The sequence below is a fragment of the Macaca mulatta genome, chromosome 9, assembly GCF_049350105.2.
Source record: "Macaca mulatta isolate MMU2019108-1 chromosome 9, T2T-MMU8v2.0, whole genome shotgun sequence".
In the NCBI taxonomy this organism is placed as follows: Eukaryota; Metazoa; Chordata; class Mammalia; order Primates; family Cercopithecidae; genus Macaca; species Macaca mulatta.
Genome location: NC_133414.1, coordinates 14,654,327 through 14,671,592, shown reverse-complemented (window position 1 = coordinate 14,671,592; position 17,266 = coordinate 14,654,327). Strand labels below are relative to the sequence as shown.

At 46.4% G+C, this 17,266-nt stretch overlaps 1 protein-coding gene and 1 pseudogene across 16 annotated transcripts in view; one reads left to right on the top strand and one right to left on the bottom strand.

Annotated features, from left to right (window-relative positions):
* The window catches only part of OPTN (optineurin), a 53,521-nt gene extending 43,415 nt beyond the window's left edge, over positions 1-10,106 (bottom strand). For 3 of the 16 annotated variants that reach the window (XM_077944859.1, XM_077944861.1, XM_028853220.2), the window contains exons 1-2: positions 9,731-10,106; positions 708-884 (exon numbers count right to left, since the gene is read on the bottom strand). In XM_077944859.1, the coding sequence (XP_077800985.1) occupies positions 708-884; positions 9,731-9,785 (232 nt within the window). In that variant the 5' untranslated portion in view covers positions 9,786-10,106. 16 annotated transcript variants of the gene reach the window in all.
* On the top strand, positions 4,613-4,807 carry LOC114669895 (small nuclear ribonucleoprotein G pseudogene; annotated as a pseudogene).
* Positions 10,107-17,266: the final 7,160 nt, after the last annotated feature.

Here is a 17,266-nt window from a genome sequence, read left to right as displayed (position 1 = left end):
TGGTTACCAGGAACTAAGTAAGTTCTTACTACTCCTAGGTTCAAACACTGGTCCTGCCCAAAGCCATGGCCTGAGATACCAGGAGGCTTTCTCTTAATAAGGTAATATTTAGGACTAACTCTGGAACCATAGCAGCCTTTCTTCCTTTTTCCCTTTTTTTTTTTTTGAGTCAGGGTCTCTCTCTGTCATTCAGGCTGAAGTACAGTGGCACGATCACGGCTCACTGCAGCTCCAACTTCCCGGGCTCAAGGAGTCCTCCAACCTCAGCCTCCCCAGTAGCTAGGACCAGAGGCATGCACCACCACGACCAGCTTTTTTTTTTTTTTTTTTTTGGTAGGGATGAGGTCTTGCCATCTTGCCCAGGTTAGTCTTGAACTCCTGGACTCAATCAATGCTTCTGCCTCAGCCTCCCAAAGTGCTGGAATTACAGGCATGAGCCACCACACCCAGCCTCTTTTTCCTTTTGAATGGGTTAAATTTCATTATGTTAGTTCCTTGAGCTACACACAATTTTTATTTTTACCTGTATCCAAAAGTAAATATCAGAATAGATTTAGCCTTGCCAAAAGCTAAATCCTGTGCTTCCCCACCTGCTACCACCTACGGAAACAGGGAGAAGGGAGCTCACCACCAAGCCTTAGTGCAAAGGGACGGCATTTCTTGTAGGCCCGGGATGAACGGGGCATGCATGGGCCAGCCCTGCTTACCTTTCAGCTGGTGGTTCTCGGTCAGGAGCTCTTTCATCTGCTGCAGCAGCTCCTCCGGGGTGAACGTGTCCAGGTTTGGGTGGGCCAGATGGGGGGGTCCATTTCCTGTGCTTTCACTGGGGCTGTCCCCCTTTTCAGTGAGGCAGCTGAGAGGTTGATGGGACATTGCAGAAGTTCCTGAGGAAAAGTCACCTGTTGAAAACAGAGCTGTCCCCCGCCCCACCAGGGACCCCCGGGAGTCCCACAAACCCATTGGCGATTGCTAATATTTACTCCCAAAGTTGCCCACTTTCTCTCCAGTTACATTTTGAACATTTTTAATTCTTCCTTTTAAACAAAAAAAAGTATATCTAGCTTCAGAAAAGTGTGTGTGTGTGTGTGTGTGTGTGTGTGTGTATGGGTGTATAAAAGGGTACAATGAGGATTTGGGAAATGGGGGAGGGAGACGAGGGTATGACATCATGATGACCAGGATATATGTAGACATGGGCAAAGTATCCTGAAAAAAATTTCCCATGCAAATCTTCAAATTCAAATCTCCTTATTTTGAGTGAATTGCATGGTAAGCGAACTATATCTCAAAAAACTGTTTTTAAAACTACATTTTGTTTCTTATATTTTTGGTTAAGAAGAAAGGAAGAATTAACATTCTTCGAATGCTTACTATGTGCGGACTCAGCACACCAGGCCTGTCACTGACTAATCTTCATTAACGCTGAACCAGGCAGCTGTTTATAGGTGAGGAAGCTGGGTTTACAGAGGCGTACAGCTCATCCAAGACCAGGAAGTGGCACCACCAGGTGTCAAAGCCACACCTTGTAAAACAACATAGTTATTATACTACTGAGTAGTTAGGCCTTCATATTCTATTTTTCAATGCATACTGAAAAGACTAAGATATCTTTACTTATTGCATGGTCTGAAATTTTTTTACACATATCACTTTGTTTTATAGAGGGGTCCATGTGGACAGAGAAATGCAAGACAAATGAGTGAATCTCCACCGTGCTTCTGTGTTACCTACCACCCGGGTAAACATCTTCAGCACAAATTTCCACCTTCACACTTGGTGAAAATGATGTATTTTCTTCAAGAGTTGATGGGGATAGATCATAAAGCAATACATAGCAAAGGCAACTCCTCCCCGCTAACACTGTATACACGTGGCCTACACACCCATTCCACAAAGATCAAGAGTGGCCAAAGTCCAGAGAGATGCCTGAAAAAGCATATTATTACTTCCAGGATGTTTACTGTTAGAAGATTGTTTCTGTTTTTTTTGAGAGAGTCTCTCTCTGTTGCCCAGGCTGGAGTGCAGTGGAGCGATCTCAGCTCACTGCAACCTCCACCTCCCAGGTTCAAGTGATTCTCCTGTCTCAGCCTCCCAAGTAGCTGGGACTACAGGGGTGAGCCACCATGCCTGGCCCATTTTTGTATTTTTAGTAGAGACGGGATTTCACCATGTTAGCCAGGGTGGTCTCGAACTCCTGACTTCAGGTGATCTGCTGGCCTCGGCCTCCAAAAGTGCTGAGATTACAGGCATAAGCCACTGTGTCTGGCCATTAGAAAATAATTTTAAACCCATCTATCCAACAAATAGGTATCAAGCAACAATGCACACTGTACAACTGTGATCAGGCAGAAAGCCACAGATGCACAAAAGAGAGAACCTGGAAGCGAGCATCCCATTTCTAACTGGGGAAAGGCATTGGTCTCTGTGAGATCCATCAGCCACTCATGACGATGGAGCCTGTGTGACCCCCGAGTTGTGGAGAATCCATTACACAAGATTTCAGTCCCTGGAAGATAGAGGTAAGAGAACTGCCTGTTTCTGACATGTAACTGCGTCATAATATCTATGTGTGCATTTAATAGCCATCAATTAAAATAAAACCAAATGTACCAATGTGGTGTTGCATCCTTGGCCACAGGAGGCAATACCTTGGGCTTTCTGTAGATCTTCTGGAAGCAATACCTGATAACCTCCTTTTGGTGCGAGGAACTTGTAGGTAATCAGAGACAGAGCTACCTACCATACCCTGTGACAGGGCAGCCTGTGCCACTTCTTCCTACAAGAGCTAGCACCAAGAGGGTCATTCTCATGCAGTCATGTAATGAGGGTGATGGCAATTTCATGAAGCAAAAAACACGGATAAACCATAGGATTCATTTTTGAACCTTTTATATCTATGTTGCACACACCCACATTCATTTAGAAAACAGGTATAATACAGAAGTGTTCCTTAGCTTAGCATTAGGTGACTAGAACAGACTGTTTTTCTTCTCCCCAAAATAATCTGAATAGACTATCAGTTTCTAATTTTCTGTAAAATTCATTTTTTTGGTACCAAGAATCATCTCATTAAAATGGGGTTTTACTGAGTAAGTGTTCCTACCTATTTTGCAGAGGAATACTAAAATTCTGGGTAATAGACCTAAAAGAGAAAATCCTTGTCATATGTATCATTTACTTGCCAACATTTAATTTTTCTTAGGTATTCAGTGATTATATTATATTTTGCAAAGGCCATGAAAATATTTAACAGATTTTTTTTTTAAAAAAGAATCTAAGTAGATTTTTAGAAATGTGTTTGGTTTCATCTTATTATATGCACAAATTTCTCCTTTATGTTTTTTCTGAAAAGGAAAGGAAAGGAAGGGGAGGGGAGAAGAAGAGAGGGGGAGAAAAGAGACATTTCTTTGAAAATTGTTAAGATGTTTGTCCTCCATGAACTTTTTTTTGTTTTTCAGACAGAGTCTTACTTCATCGCCCAGACTGGAGAGCAGTGGTGTAATCTCAGCTCGCTGCAACCTCTGCCTTTCAGATTCAAGTGATTCTCCTGCCTTAGCCTCCCAAGTAGTTGGGATCACAGGCATGTGCCACCACACCCGGCTAATTTTGTATTTTTAGTAGAGATAGGGTTTTGCCACGTTGGCCAGACCAGACTGGTCTTGAACTCATGACCTCAGGTGATCCACCCATCTCGGCCTCCCAAAGTGCTGGAATTACAGGCTTGAGCCACTGTGCCGGCCCCTCCATGACCTTTTATACCTCCACCAAGTCTATAGACACCACCATAATAAAGTTAAAACTGGTTCTAGTTGTTACATCAGTGTTTCTGACTTCTCACGTTGCCCGGATTTTATAAGGATATGGGGAAAAAAGCAGGGTCGTGCTAAGGGAGGCCACAGAAAAAAGCATTTGTACCATTAGCCAGATGTGAGGCCTTAGGAAGTCATATGACCTCTAGTGATATTTATTGATTCATCCAGCAAATGGTAATCTTTATGTTGTTGCTTTCAGCTCAACAACACTACGAAAAATATTCTTTAGTTTCTAGAAAGACCACAATCTAAACCCCACCCTTCAATGCATGTACACCAAGTATCACCGGCAGGCCAGTCACTCTCACGAATAGCTATACCTGTCCTAATGACAGCAAATTCTGTGATATCCAGTATTGTTAGAAAAAATATTTTGTAATTCAAATGTCATCAAACATAAGAAGTTAGCATATATGGTAAATATAAGCATGTAAACACTTAATACCAAAATTTTACTAAAAGTAATTTAATTGATGCCGGGTGCAGTGGCTTATCCCCAGCACTTTGGGAAGCCATGGTGGGCAGATCACTTGAGGCCAGGAGTTTGAGATTAGCCTGGCCAATATGGTGAAACCCCATCCCTACTAAAAATACAAAAATTAGCGGCAAAGCTCGCGCATCGGCATGGTTAATGCCAGCAGCCACTGCACCTCCTTCTGGCTGACTCGCCTCCCGGCCCTCGGTCGGGCCCCTGGTCACCCCGCACTCTCCCTCCTTCGTTTCTTGAAGATCTCGAATGTCACCTTTTGTTGAACATCTCGAATAGCATCATGTTCTAGACAGATGGCTAGAGCGGACTTATGGACAAGAAGTTATCACTGAAATTAAATGGTAGCAGACATGTCCGAGGAATATTGTGGGGATTTGATCCCTTTATGAATCTTGCGATAGATGAATGTATGGAGATAGTGACCAGTGGGCAACAGAACAATATTGGAATGGTGGTAATATGAGGAAATAGTATCATCATGTCAGAAGCCCTGGAATGGGTATAAAAAATGGCTGTTCAGCAGAGAAACCCATGTCCTCTCTCCACAGGGCCTGTTTTACTATGATGTAAAAGTTAGGTCATGTACATTTTCATATTAGACTTTTTGTTAAATAAACTTTTGTAATAGTCAAAAAAAAAAAAATAGCTGAGTGTAGTGGTACACGCCTGTAGTCCCAGCTACTTGGGAGCTGAGACATGAGAATTGCTTGAACCTGGGAGGCAGAGGTTGCAGTGAGCTGAGATCATGCTACGGCACTCCAGCCTGGGTGACAGAGTGAGACTCTGTCTCAAAAAAAAAAAAAAAGGTAATTTGATTTTGGATGACTCAACGGGCACTTCATAATTCTTAGATTATCTTAGGGCATCACTATGAGCTATCACTGTGCAGTGCACATATGAAATATCTATTGGTGGAATGCCAGTTACAGAAAGCTTCATTCTCTGTTTTTAACATCACCTTGAGCTATGTTCAACTGATGAAAGACAATATCCTTGCACATGTCTTCGAAGGTTACAGAAACTGGAACTAAGCCATTTATTCTAAGATTCTATCTAATAACAGAGTTTCCCATAATCAACTGACCTAGATGTGAAGTATGTTCTTTCTAAGCAAAAGTGATATTTAATGATGGAAGGATGAATTAATTGAGCACAGGATTTGTCAAGATTCCACCAATGAGGAAGACTGAGGACTGCCTAGTAAATGGATGGTCAAAAGCAAGTCCCCTAGATTTTATTCGCATATCTGCTATCTCAATTCCTGACTCTGTGTGTGTGTGTGTGTGTGCATGTGTGTGTATATACATTTAAATTCCAGAGATCAAGTAATTATAGTCATGACTTGACCTTGTAAACACCAGCATAAATCTGATTCCTGAGTTGGCCTTAGAGATGATCCAGACCAACATATTCAATGCAAGAATGTCTTGTCTGGTTTCGATGGCACATGATCCTATAGAGCAGGCTTGAGTGTTTCAATGACACAGCACAAGTGCAGTGACCTTAGCAGGCACTGTCTATTCCACTGTGGGATGGCTCCAGTGGTCAGAAAGTCATTATGTGTCAAATGGTACCTGCTTTACACTGACTTCTCCACAGTGGACACTGGACGAGGTACAAGGTTAGGCCCTTGCCCTGGTATGGCCAAGTCTTCAAATTTGTTAACGAAGTATTCATAGGTTCAATCCCTACATGGGATAAATGAGTTTTAAACAGTGAAAACTTGATTTTTGACCAGAGACAAGAGTTGGCTACTGGCAAATTCTATGAAGACTCTGGGTTCACAAGGGGGGCGAGATTCTAATATTGCATCAACTAAATCCTTCATCACCCTGGAAAAAGAACTTAGAGTATGCATCCTACTAATTGGGTAAAAATAGCTTCATCATTACACACTAGAAGGGATATTGTGACTTTGTATTTTAGTAATATACAGAAAATGGCAGCAGCTTTAACCTAGCTGCCCAAGGGAGTGAGGCTTGATTCTTCCCAGTCCCCTTTTCTCCAAGTCTAATGGGTCACCAAATGCCATCACCTCTACCTCCTAAATAATTCTTTTTTTTTTTTTTTTTTAATTAAGACTCAGTCTCACTCTGTCGCCTAGGCTAGACTACCGTGGCACAATCTCAGCTCACTGCAACCTCCGCCTCCCTAGTTCAAGCGATTCTCCCACCTCAGCCTCCCAAGTAGCTGGGATTACAGGCGCATGCCACCATGCCCGGCTAATTTTTGTATCTTTAGTAGAGACGGGGTTTCACCACTTTGGCCAGGCTGGTCTTGAACTCCTGATCTCAAGTGATTCACCCGCCTCGGCCTCCCAAAGTGCTGGGATTACAGGCATGAGCCACCACGCCTGGCCCTCCTAAGTGTTTCTAAAATCCACTGCCTCCTCTCCATCCCCACAGGCTTAGTTCAGGCCCTTATCTTGTCTGTACCACAGCCACACTGACCTCCACAAAGGACAGGGGTTCTGCCTATTTTGTCCACTGCTGTATCCCCAGGACTGAGAACATTACTTGCCACATAGAACGGAGGGCTCAGTAAATATCTGTTGAATATATTTTAACAGCCTCCTAAATGACTGACTTTCAGCCCTGTCAATTTCAGTCCTGTTGCCCTCATGGTTTCTTTTGCAATATGAGGTCAGTCCCCTGAGTGCATCCTTCCCGTACAAGACAGACTTTCAGCTTCTTAGCAAGATAAATGTGGCCTTTCAGGGCCCAGGCCCAAATGACCCAGCAGAGTCACCTCCTGCCACCAAAACACTCATACCCAAGGCACGTTAAAGAGCTCGCGGTTCTCTGCATTCTTCTGTTTCTGCGTCCTTGCCTCTCTTCTGCCCTCTGCCCGAAATGTCTGGCTCCCCTTGTGTCCTGGCAAACTTCCACTGGACAGATCAATGTTCAGCTTAAATATGATGTCCTGTGTCATATGAACTGTTCCCTACCCGAGCACCCAAGAACACTCTGCATTTCCACCTCCTCCGCCCACTCTGAAATTACTGCTATCGTTTGCCCGTGTACTTTCTCTCCACGTTATTCTTACTAGAGACTGGCACATAGCAGGTTTGCAGTAAATGTCGAAATCAATTGAAAATATAGCATAATGAGGTATTTTTAAGTGTAATACCTGTAAAATGCTTTCTGCTGTGTAGGTGACAAACTCAGCATGCTAGTGTTGTTAGGAGTTTCTCCACAGTTCCACGGCATTTACATCCAGATTCTCGAAATCCACTTTTCTAACTTATTTGAAAAATTAGAAGTGCTTTTTTTCTGTCACTGCAAAGTCATCTGGGTATCACTTCGTAACACAGATGCTAATAATCCTCATACACATGTCAAAGTGGTAACAACCAAAGCTTTTAAAATAATTTTTTCTTTCTAAATGAAATGTTTTTTTTAAAGAATTTAATATTTTTCCTTTTCCTTTGGGTTTTCTATTTCATAAATTCCAAAGAACATATATCAAATATGCCAAATCTCTAAAAAACAGAAGGTGTATTTCATGGCCAGAATACTTACACGCGTCTACCTAAGGGCGGGAGTTCAGCAGGACATAATACAGTGTCCAGTTGCCTTCCAGAATAAAGTTTGGTTTTCCGGAGACGGGAGGCGGGGGAGGTTAGGTTAGTTATATTCCTAGCATAATATGCAACCTAAAGGTTAATTTATAAAAAAGAAGCTGCTACTTTTACAGTGTTGTACATAATATATAAAGAACACCCAAAATTGGCCCAGTGGAAAAACAGATCAGTTATGCCAGGACTTAAATCAATGATCGTCCTCTCTCTAAAGGTCACATTTAAACTTGCCTTGTCCACTCCAGGGCAATCCCTGGCCTTGGCGTCTGCCCTGGGACCTCTCCAGCCCCTGCCCCAAAACTGCACCTGTCCTGGGAGGCAGCCTGGCCCCGCTAACTCTTCTCTCCCTGGGTCAAAAGAGCAAGGTGGGTTCTTCTGTTCACACTGCCTGCACCTTGCTAACCAGCTCCAAAGGCTTCTGAGGTTCTCACATTGCCTTACTTTTCTATGCTTTCATTTTCCATTTCATCCTTACAAACAGTTCCATGGTGTACATTTCCATACAACAGTTTTCCTGGTGGTGGAGGCCAGGCCGGAACCTGGGTTTCATTTTCTTTGAGTGATGTTTACTGCCTGTAGCTTATACATTTCGATGGCAAAAACAATTCCTTTGGGGTTCTCGGCCTCATCAAATATTCTCTCTATATAGAGTGTACAGACTCTCCCAGACACAGTAGTCTATGTGGATTCCCACCCCCTTAGAAAGGGGTCACTCTGTGGTACGGACCCTGGGCACCTCATTCAGCTCAAGTAGTGGTCCCACGTCTCCCACAGGTGTGTCTGTAACCACCTCCTCCTTATGGGCAGGAACTGGCTGCGGAATCCTTCCCAGCCTGCGGGAGGACGTCACCTCCAAGCCTCCGGGTGACCTGCAGAGGGGTTACCTGTGGCCGCCAGGCCGGCCCTGGACGGTTCTTGGACCCACCCTCTGTTCACTACCCACCCTTTCCCACCAGGTCAGGACCCGCCGGGGCCTGGGGATCCTCCCAGGGCAGCAGTCTCGCGGGAGGGCCGCCCCACCCCTCGCCACCCTCACCCCGACAGGCTCCGGGCCGCGGGGCAGGGCGGCGGGAACCGTTTTCAGGCTGGAGAAGAGCCCGTCGGGAAGGAGCCGCCGCCCCCTCGCCCACCTCTGCAGCCTCCTGCCCTGGCTCACCTGCCGCCCGGCTTGGCTTCGCTCAGGGTCACTGCTTCCTTGGCATCGTGCCGCCTGGAGAGAGCTGCCGACCGGGATGGGACGTTGACCAGGGAACCTGCCGGGGGGCGGCGGCGCCGGCGGCGGCGGCTGGGGCACCAGGGCTTGGGGAGCCTCGGGCTGATGCGCGGCCTCGCGACCCCGCCCAGCGCCGCTCAGCTGACCGCCAGCCGCTCCCTGCCCGCGCCGGGGAATTTCCCGGGCCCCGCCCCAGGCCCCGCCCACCCCAGGCCCCGCCCCGCCCCTTTCCTGCGTCCTTCCCCAGCTACCCACCCTCGCGGTCCGTGCGGGGTCGAGGCTGGGACCCGGGTGAACAGGGACTACGCCAAGGCGTCACTGTGACGGCGTTAATCAAAATAAATCATTAATCAAATCCAGTGTGCGGAGTTGGTCTTCCCTGTGTCTTCCCCGCAGATCCCTTAGTGGAGGCTAGAGCCGCAGGGGGGTCGCTGCCGCCCACAGAAAGAGGAGAATCCCAGGCATCCTCGGAGGGAGGCCTCCATCTGTGTTTTTTTAAAAAACGCTTACATCTAGACATAGTTAACTGAGCATACATAGCTTTCCACCCGTTTTCGCTTTAAAATACACTCAAAAAGCAGAAAGCCTGCAGGATGCTTCTTGGGCTCTTGTTACCGAAAACAGGCTCCGCTAACCTCCGGGTGCTCCAGGTGTCCGGCGCCGGGATTCACGGGTGCGCGGGGATTGCATCTGGGAAGCAGCCTCGCTGGTGTGGAGGAGGGAAGCTGTCCCCGGATTAGACAGTAGGATGACAAGGTAGGAGGGAGAGCCGCCCTGTGTGCATCCCGAGCACCCGGGCAGCGCCTCAGGGACGCGGTCACCCACACGCGCAGCGTCCGATCGCGAGGTCGAGGCCTGGGCCAGGCGGTGCTGCCGGCCCCGGGACCCTCGTGCAGGAGGAATAAACAGAAATGAGGACGGGGACCCAGGTGGCCTGGGAGAAGCCTGGGGGCAAGTTCGTGCCTAAACCCAAGAAGGGCGTGAAATCCGGGAAGAACTAGATTTACAAATGGAGGCGCTGGCACCGCCCAAATCAGTGAGAATAAGAGCACGTGGTTGCGCATCCACGCTGCTCACTGTCAGGAAGGAAACGCAAAGGAGAGAGAGAGAGAAAAACAAAAGCAAAAAAACTCTAATCTGAAATAGAAAAAGGCAGATGCGCCCTCTACTGGTATCTCCGAAGGATTCCGCTTCACTGTCTGGACCTCCCGCTGCCTGACCAAGCCTGACCCTCAACCCTGCTCCTGAGGCTAACCGCAAGAGCAAGGCAGGGAAGCAAGCAAGTCAGGGACTGCCCCAGACCCAATTCCGGGCCCTCGAGTTGGTGTGGTGTAGGAGGGGCAGATGAGGCTAGAGGCTGCTTTATAAGGAGTGAGCCTGGGGGTGGGAGTGGGGAGAAAGAGAATTTAAAAAAAAAAATTTTTTTTTAAATCAGTGGAGGAGGGCCAGGCGCGGTGGCTCACGCCTGTAATCCCAGCACTTTGGGAGACCGAGGCAGGCAGATCACGAGGTCAGGAGTTTGAGACCAGCCTGGCCAATATGGTGAAAGCCTGTCTCTACTAAAAATACAAAAATTAGCCAGGCATGATGGTGCTCTCCTGTAGTCCCAGCTACTCGGGAGGCTGAGGCAGAAGAATCGCTTGCCGGGGAGGCAGAGCTTGCAGTAAGCCGAGATAGTGCCACTGCACTCCAGCCTGGGTGACAGAGTGAGACTCTGTCTCAAAAAAAATAAAAAATAAAAATAAAAATAAAAATTCAGTGCAGGAAATAACTGATCATTCGTGAAAAGGGCTTGGAAAAATATATACAGAGAGAAATGGAATGACGTTCTCTAATTTTTGTTTAACTACTGGGATAATCCAGGCAGAAAAGATGGCGTCACAGCTGTACCCTGGGATCGGGGGAAGAGAGTCCCTCCGGGGCCTGTAAGGGGTTCCTGGGGGTAAGTCGTACTTCACTAGGCTCCTTTTACTATTTAAAACCCTATAGGTGGGCCACAGTGGCTCACACCCGTAATCCCAGCACTTTGGGGGGTCAAGGCAGGAGGATTGCTTGGGCCCAGGAGGGAGAGGCTGCAATGAGCTGTGATTGTACCACTGCACTCCAGCTTGGGCGAGAGGGAGACTTTGTCTCGAACAAAAACAAAACGAGAACAAAACAACCCTATGAAAGTGAATTAAAATGAGCATCAGTGAAACTATGAGCCAAGGGAAGGAGGTCACCCGCAAGCTGCCCATGACTTTGGTGTGGGAGGCTCAAGGTGAGTTTCTGGTAGAGAAAGCAGTCAAAGTTGTTTCCTCCTGAACCCTTGCTCCCAGTGGTGGGGTGCGGGGATGGGGAGTGCCCTGAGGCACTACACACACCCATGCACACACACTTCCCCCCCAGCCACTTCTTAGCTACAGGACCTTGACCAAGTTACTTCATCTTACCCTTCCTCATTCCCTTTATCTGTAAAATGGGGAGTATAGTACGCTCCCAAATCCAGAAAGTTCTAAGGACCAAACCTTTTTTCCTGACCTGACCCAACTGATGGAAAACTATTTACAGTCTTTATTTAGATCCCTTGATGTGATTTTTAAATTTGTTTTGTGAAGGAAAATCGATTAGTCAATAGGAGAACTGCGTCAGACCCTGTCAGGGTGTTATGTGATATAAATCCCATGCATTGAATAGCCTTTTGAAAATCCCCAAAATTCTGGACTCTAAAGCAGGGCTTGACCCAAAGGTTTTATTTTATTTTTTGAGGTAGAGTTTTGCTCTGTTGCCCAGGCTGGAGTCAAGTGGCATAATTTCAGCTCACTGCAACCTCCACCTCCTGGTTTGGAGCGATTCTCCTGCCTCAGCCTCCAGAGCGGCTGGGATTACAGGCATGTACCACCACACCCAGCTAATTTTTGCATTTTTAGTATTGATGAGGTTTCGCCATATTGACCAGCCTGGTCTTGAACTCCTGACCTCAGGTGATCCACCCGCCTTGGCCTCCCAAAATGCTGGGATTACAGGTGTGAGCCACCCCAAATTTTTAAATAAGGCATTTGGACCCACAGCCCTCACCTAAGGATGCTGAGAGGATTAAAGAGGAAATATGTATTCAACACCTAGAAAAATGCCTGGCACATGGTGTTTGTTGCTGTTGCTTGTGTTAGAGCTGGTGCTGTTTCTTAGCCTGGATCGTCCCGTTTGGTGACTCCATCCTCCTGCACACTTCCATGGGTAGATGGAATCTAAATGCAGTGAAAACACTGAAATAATAGCATGCTCTTAGCTGATTTGCTGATGTGGTTTTGTGGTGGGTAAATGTAGAGCAGTGTGGGAGGGTGTTTAGTGAGATCCTAATCCGTGTTTGATGTTCCTCGTGTTCCTTTCCACCCCAATCTCCTCTGTTTGGAGTTCGCAACGAGTCCCTTCGGGCTTCCTACCTTCAGGAGTGTTGGCTGGACTCCTGGCAACAGCTCTTAGAAGTACAGCCTTTCTTCTTGTCTTTTGAGAAAGCCTGATCTCAATATATCCATGATCTACCCCAGATGTCCCGGAGGAAGAGGAGCCAGAGCTGGGTGGGGTGGAGGCTTTCACAGCAGTTGGAGGGAGGAATGACTCCCCCGCCACCAGATTGGGAGGAGGAGTGGGATGGTGGTCTTATGAGCCTCAAGGACTCAAGCCTTAGTCCCTGCAGCACCCAAACAGACAGCAAGCTCTTGGGTTGCACCTACTGGACCTCGGGAACCTTCTGCAGATTCTGCTGCCCAGGCTTGTCATTGGCAACAGCAGAACCTGTTCCCTAGAAGAACCATTTGATAATGAGGGTATCAGTGGCAAGGTTGCTGGGATGAAAAATAAATGGCCCTTACTTCAATGGGTACCAAAAGCCTTCCTGGAGTTTTGCATGGCCTCAGAGAAGGAGACCTCCCCTCTCCAGACCCCAGTGGTGCCTGAAAATAGGTTTCCCTACACCCCTGTAGAACTGGGTTTAAAGAAAGTAAAGAGGCCTGGGGCGGTGGCTCACACCTGTAATCCCAGCACTTTGGGAGGATCATCTGAGGTCAGGAGTTCAAGACCAGCCTGGGTAACATGGTGAAACCCCATCTGTACTAAAAATATAAAAATTAGCCAGGCAGTAGTGGTGCGCGCCTATAATCTCAGCTACTCAGGAGGCTGAGGCAGGAGAATCGCTTGAGCCTGAGAGGCAGAGGTTGCGATGAGCCAAGATGGTGCTACTGCACTCCAGCCTGGGCCAAGGAGTGAGACTCTGTCCAAAAAGAAAGAAAGAAAAAGAGAGGGAAGGAAGGAAGGAAGGAAGGAAGGAAGGAAGGAAGGAAGGAAGGAAGGAAGGAAGGAAGGAGGGAGGGAGGGAGGGAGGGAGGGAGGGAGGGAGGGAGGGAGGGAGGGAGGGAGGGAGAGAGAGAGAGAAAGAAAGAAAGAAGAAAGAAAGGAGAAAGGAAAAAGAAAGGAGAAAGAAAAAAGAAAAGATATGTAATATTTTTATATGCATCTGAGCTGGCAGACTAATATTCGTACTTGCTACCCCAGATGCCAAAGACTACATATGCTGTGACTCCATATGCATTAAATGTCCAGAAAAGGAAAATAGAAAAAGACAGAAATCAGACCAGTAGTTGCCTGAAATTGGGGATGGCTTTGACTGCAAAGGAACTCGAGGGGATTTTTGGGGGATGATGGAAATATAAGAAATCTGAATTGTAATGATGGTTTTACAACTTTTTAAGTATAATTGACAGCCATGAATCATACACTTACAAATGGGGTGAATTTTATGGCATGTGGATTATACCTCAATAGAGCTGTACAAACAACACCAAAAAGAACACGACCTAATAATTATGTCCAATAAAGCAGGGGTCCCCAACCCCTGGGTGGTGAATCAGTACTGGTCTGTGGCCTGTTAGGAACTGGACTGAACAGCAGGAGGTACGCGATGGGTGGATGAGCATTATGGCCTGAGCTCCGCCTCTTGTCAGATCAGCAGCTGCATTAGATTTTCATAGGAGTAGGAACCCTATTGTGAACTACACATGTGAGGGATCTAGGTTGTGTGCTCCTTATGAGAATCTAATGCCTGATGATCTGAGGTGGAAGCATTTTATCCCAAAACCACCCCCGCACCCACCACCATCCATGGAAAAATTGTCTTCCATGAAACCAGTTCCTGGTGTCAAAAAAGTTGGGGACTGCTGCAATAAAGGGTGTGCCCCGCTCCTGTGAGGCCACTGGTGTGGCTGCTGCATGAATCATCTGCCCTGTGGTCGACCTGGGTCTGGGCTTTGTTTTCAGCTTTAGTTTGATTCAGTTCATCAACAGTTCCAAATACTCCGAGGATGAGTTCCTTGGAAAGTTCAACAGAGAGTTACAATATGACCCAGCAATTTCACTTCTGGGTGTACACTCCAAAGAACTGAAAATGGAGATGCAAACAGGTGCATCTCTATGCCTCTAATAGATTGCTTTCCTTTCTCTGAAATCCAGCATGAAAGCAACTCCCTGTATGTTGTATGGCTGAAGGTGTGTGGCTGAAGCCTCCATCAGAATGAGGCTCTGGGATTAGGGTCCAACCTGCAGCCTCAGCCAAGTACCCAGAGCCCCAGGGACAATGGCTCTGCTTTGAGACAAGCCAGTTCACGGTGTGTGTGCTGTGCTCCGCTCCTCCTTCCTCTCCTTCATTCCATGTTTTTTGTTTGTTTGCTTTTTGAGATAGCATCTTGCTCTGTCACCCAGACTGGAGTGCAGTGGCATAGTTGTGGCTCACTGCAACCTCGAACTCCTGGGCTCAAGCAATTCTCCCACCTGAGCCTGCCAAGTAGCTGGGACTATAGGCATGCACCACCACGCTGGACTAATTTTTATATTTTTTGTAGAGATAGGGTTTTACCATGTTGCCCAGGCTGGTCTTGAACTCCTGACCTCAAGTGATCCTTCCACCTCGGCCTCCTAAAGTGCTGGAATTACAGACATAAGTCTCTGTGCCCGGCCTGCCCCATGTTTAAAAATCTTGAAATAGGCTGGGCGCAGTGGCTCACACCTGTAATCCAGCACTTTGGGTGGCTGAGGTGGGCAGATCACGAGGTCAGGAGATTGAGACCCTCCTGGTAAACATGGTGAAACCCCATAGCTGGGCATGGTGGCACACGCCTATAGTCCTAGCTACTAGAGGCTGAGGGAGGAGAATTGCTTGAACCCGGGAGGTGGAGGTTGCAGTGAGACGAGATCGCGCCATTGCACTCCAGCCTGGGTGAGTGTAATAATAATAGTAATAATAATCTTGAAAAGTAAACTCATTGGTAAAGAGCCAGGTATTTACCCCTTAGGTTATGGTTGGCCCTCTGTAAATAATAGATAACAATGCTGCTTATTAATTACTTCCTATGCCTTTCCCATTAGAACCTGTCTAATCCCTGCCGCCTTTTGTACCAAATCAAAGTAGAGCACAGATGAAATGTTAAGTCTTTGCTTCCTCGTTTTGCTATAAAACTGTTATAAGTTCCTGCAGCAAGATTTTCTGTTTAAGTATTAATTAGCCAGAGCTGGTGATTTGGGAAAATAATCACTGTAATGCACCACAAGTCCTTGTCATGATCTGAAAAATACTATCATTATCTTCTTTGCATGCCTGAGGAGTGAAAAATGGCCTGGCTGTCTAAGTTTAGACATAGTTTTAACTTCTTCTTTGGAATAAATAATTGATCAGTAGTAGGAAAGTACAAGTGATTTGTCTTTTTTCCATCTTACTTATTTATTTTTTTTTTTTCCAAACAAAGGTGTCTCACTTCTCTGAAAAAGTGCATGGTGGCGTAAGGGAGGACACAAAGACCTGGGTTTCAGTCTACCTGGGCCCTACCTGAGAACTCAGTTAGGGGCAGCATCCCCTAGGCCATGGCCTCTTCATCATTGAGGGAAGTCAGGGGCTAAGACAGGTGACCTCTTAGCTTCTTTCCAGCTTGAAAAAAATTAGAATTTGTTTTTCATTTCTTATATTTGGTATCCGATTTTAGTAGATGCCAAATTAATTTGAATTTAAGCCTCTTCCTTCTGTAGAGGCTGACTTAGTGCTTGGCTGGTGATATGGTTTGGCTGTGTGCCCACCCAAATCTCCTCTTGAATTGTAGCTTCCATGATTCCCGTGTGTTGTGGGAGGGACCTAGTGGGAGATAATTGAATCATGGGGGTGTTTTCCTCCATACTGTTCTCATGGTAGTGAATAAGTCGCACGAGATGTGATGGTTTTATAAGGGGAAACCCCTTTCACTTGGTTCTCATTCTCTCTCTTGCCTGCCACCATGTAAGATGTGCCTTTTGCCTTCCACTATGATTGTGAGGCCTCCCCAGCCACGTGGAACTGTGAGTCCATTAAACCTCTTTTTCTTTATAAATCACCCAGTATCAGGTATATCTTTATCAGCAGCATGAAAACAGACTAATACAGCTAGTTAGATTGTCATAAATGATTGTGCAGTTTGAAAAGTCACTAACTCCCTTGTTTTTGGAAAAAAAAAAAAAGTAGATCACAATACACCTGCCTTAGCTAGATTGTCTGTGCCTTTTATACCCACAAAAAGTCAACATTTCTCTCACCAGGTTGCCTTGACCCTTTTCAGCTTTGTGGGCAGAGTTCCTGCTCCCCTGACATAGGCTAGGAGACAGTCATTAAATTTGTAGGCACATTGCATTGTCTTCTGGAGCAGTAATACAGATTTCTGGGTGGCTGGTCTCATCAGATCTGCACAGCTGGATGCCAGCAACATTTTCCTTCTTTCTTTCCTAAGGCCCATGTTCACTTCTCTAGCTGCTATATCTTTAAATTTTGCAACTGGTCACCCCTTTGTTATTCCTGACCTCAACCATTCCTTTTTCTGAATCTATTGGGAGCCAGGGGAGAAGATGACTTAGGTCACACAGGGGTTACTCCAATGTGGGTTAGCTTTACAGAAAGCAATTCTCACCAAGTTAATTTGATCTGACCCCAGGGAGGCAGAAAGAAATCCCAGCCATAACAGACTTCTTGCAGAGACAATTGGATATTCATGGACTATTATGGCAAAGGTGGCCAAGTTTTGAAGGGCTGGCTGTGAAAACTCCTAGAGGAAGATCTATTAGTGAACTTGGAAGCACTTAGGCAGTATTTCCCACTGCAACAATTTCAGAGACTTCAAAAGCTG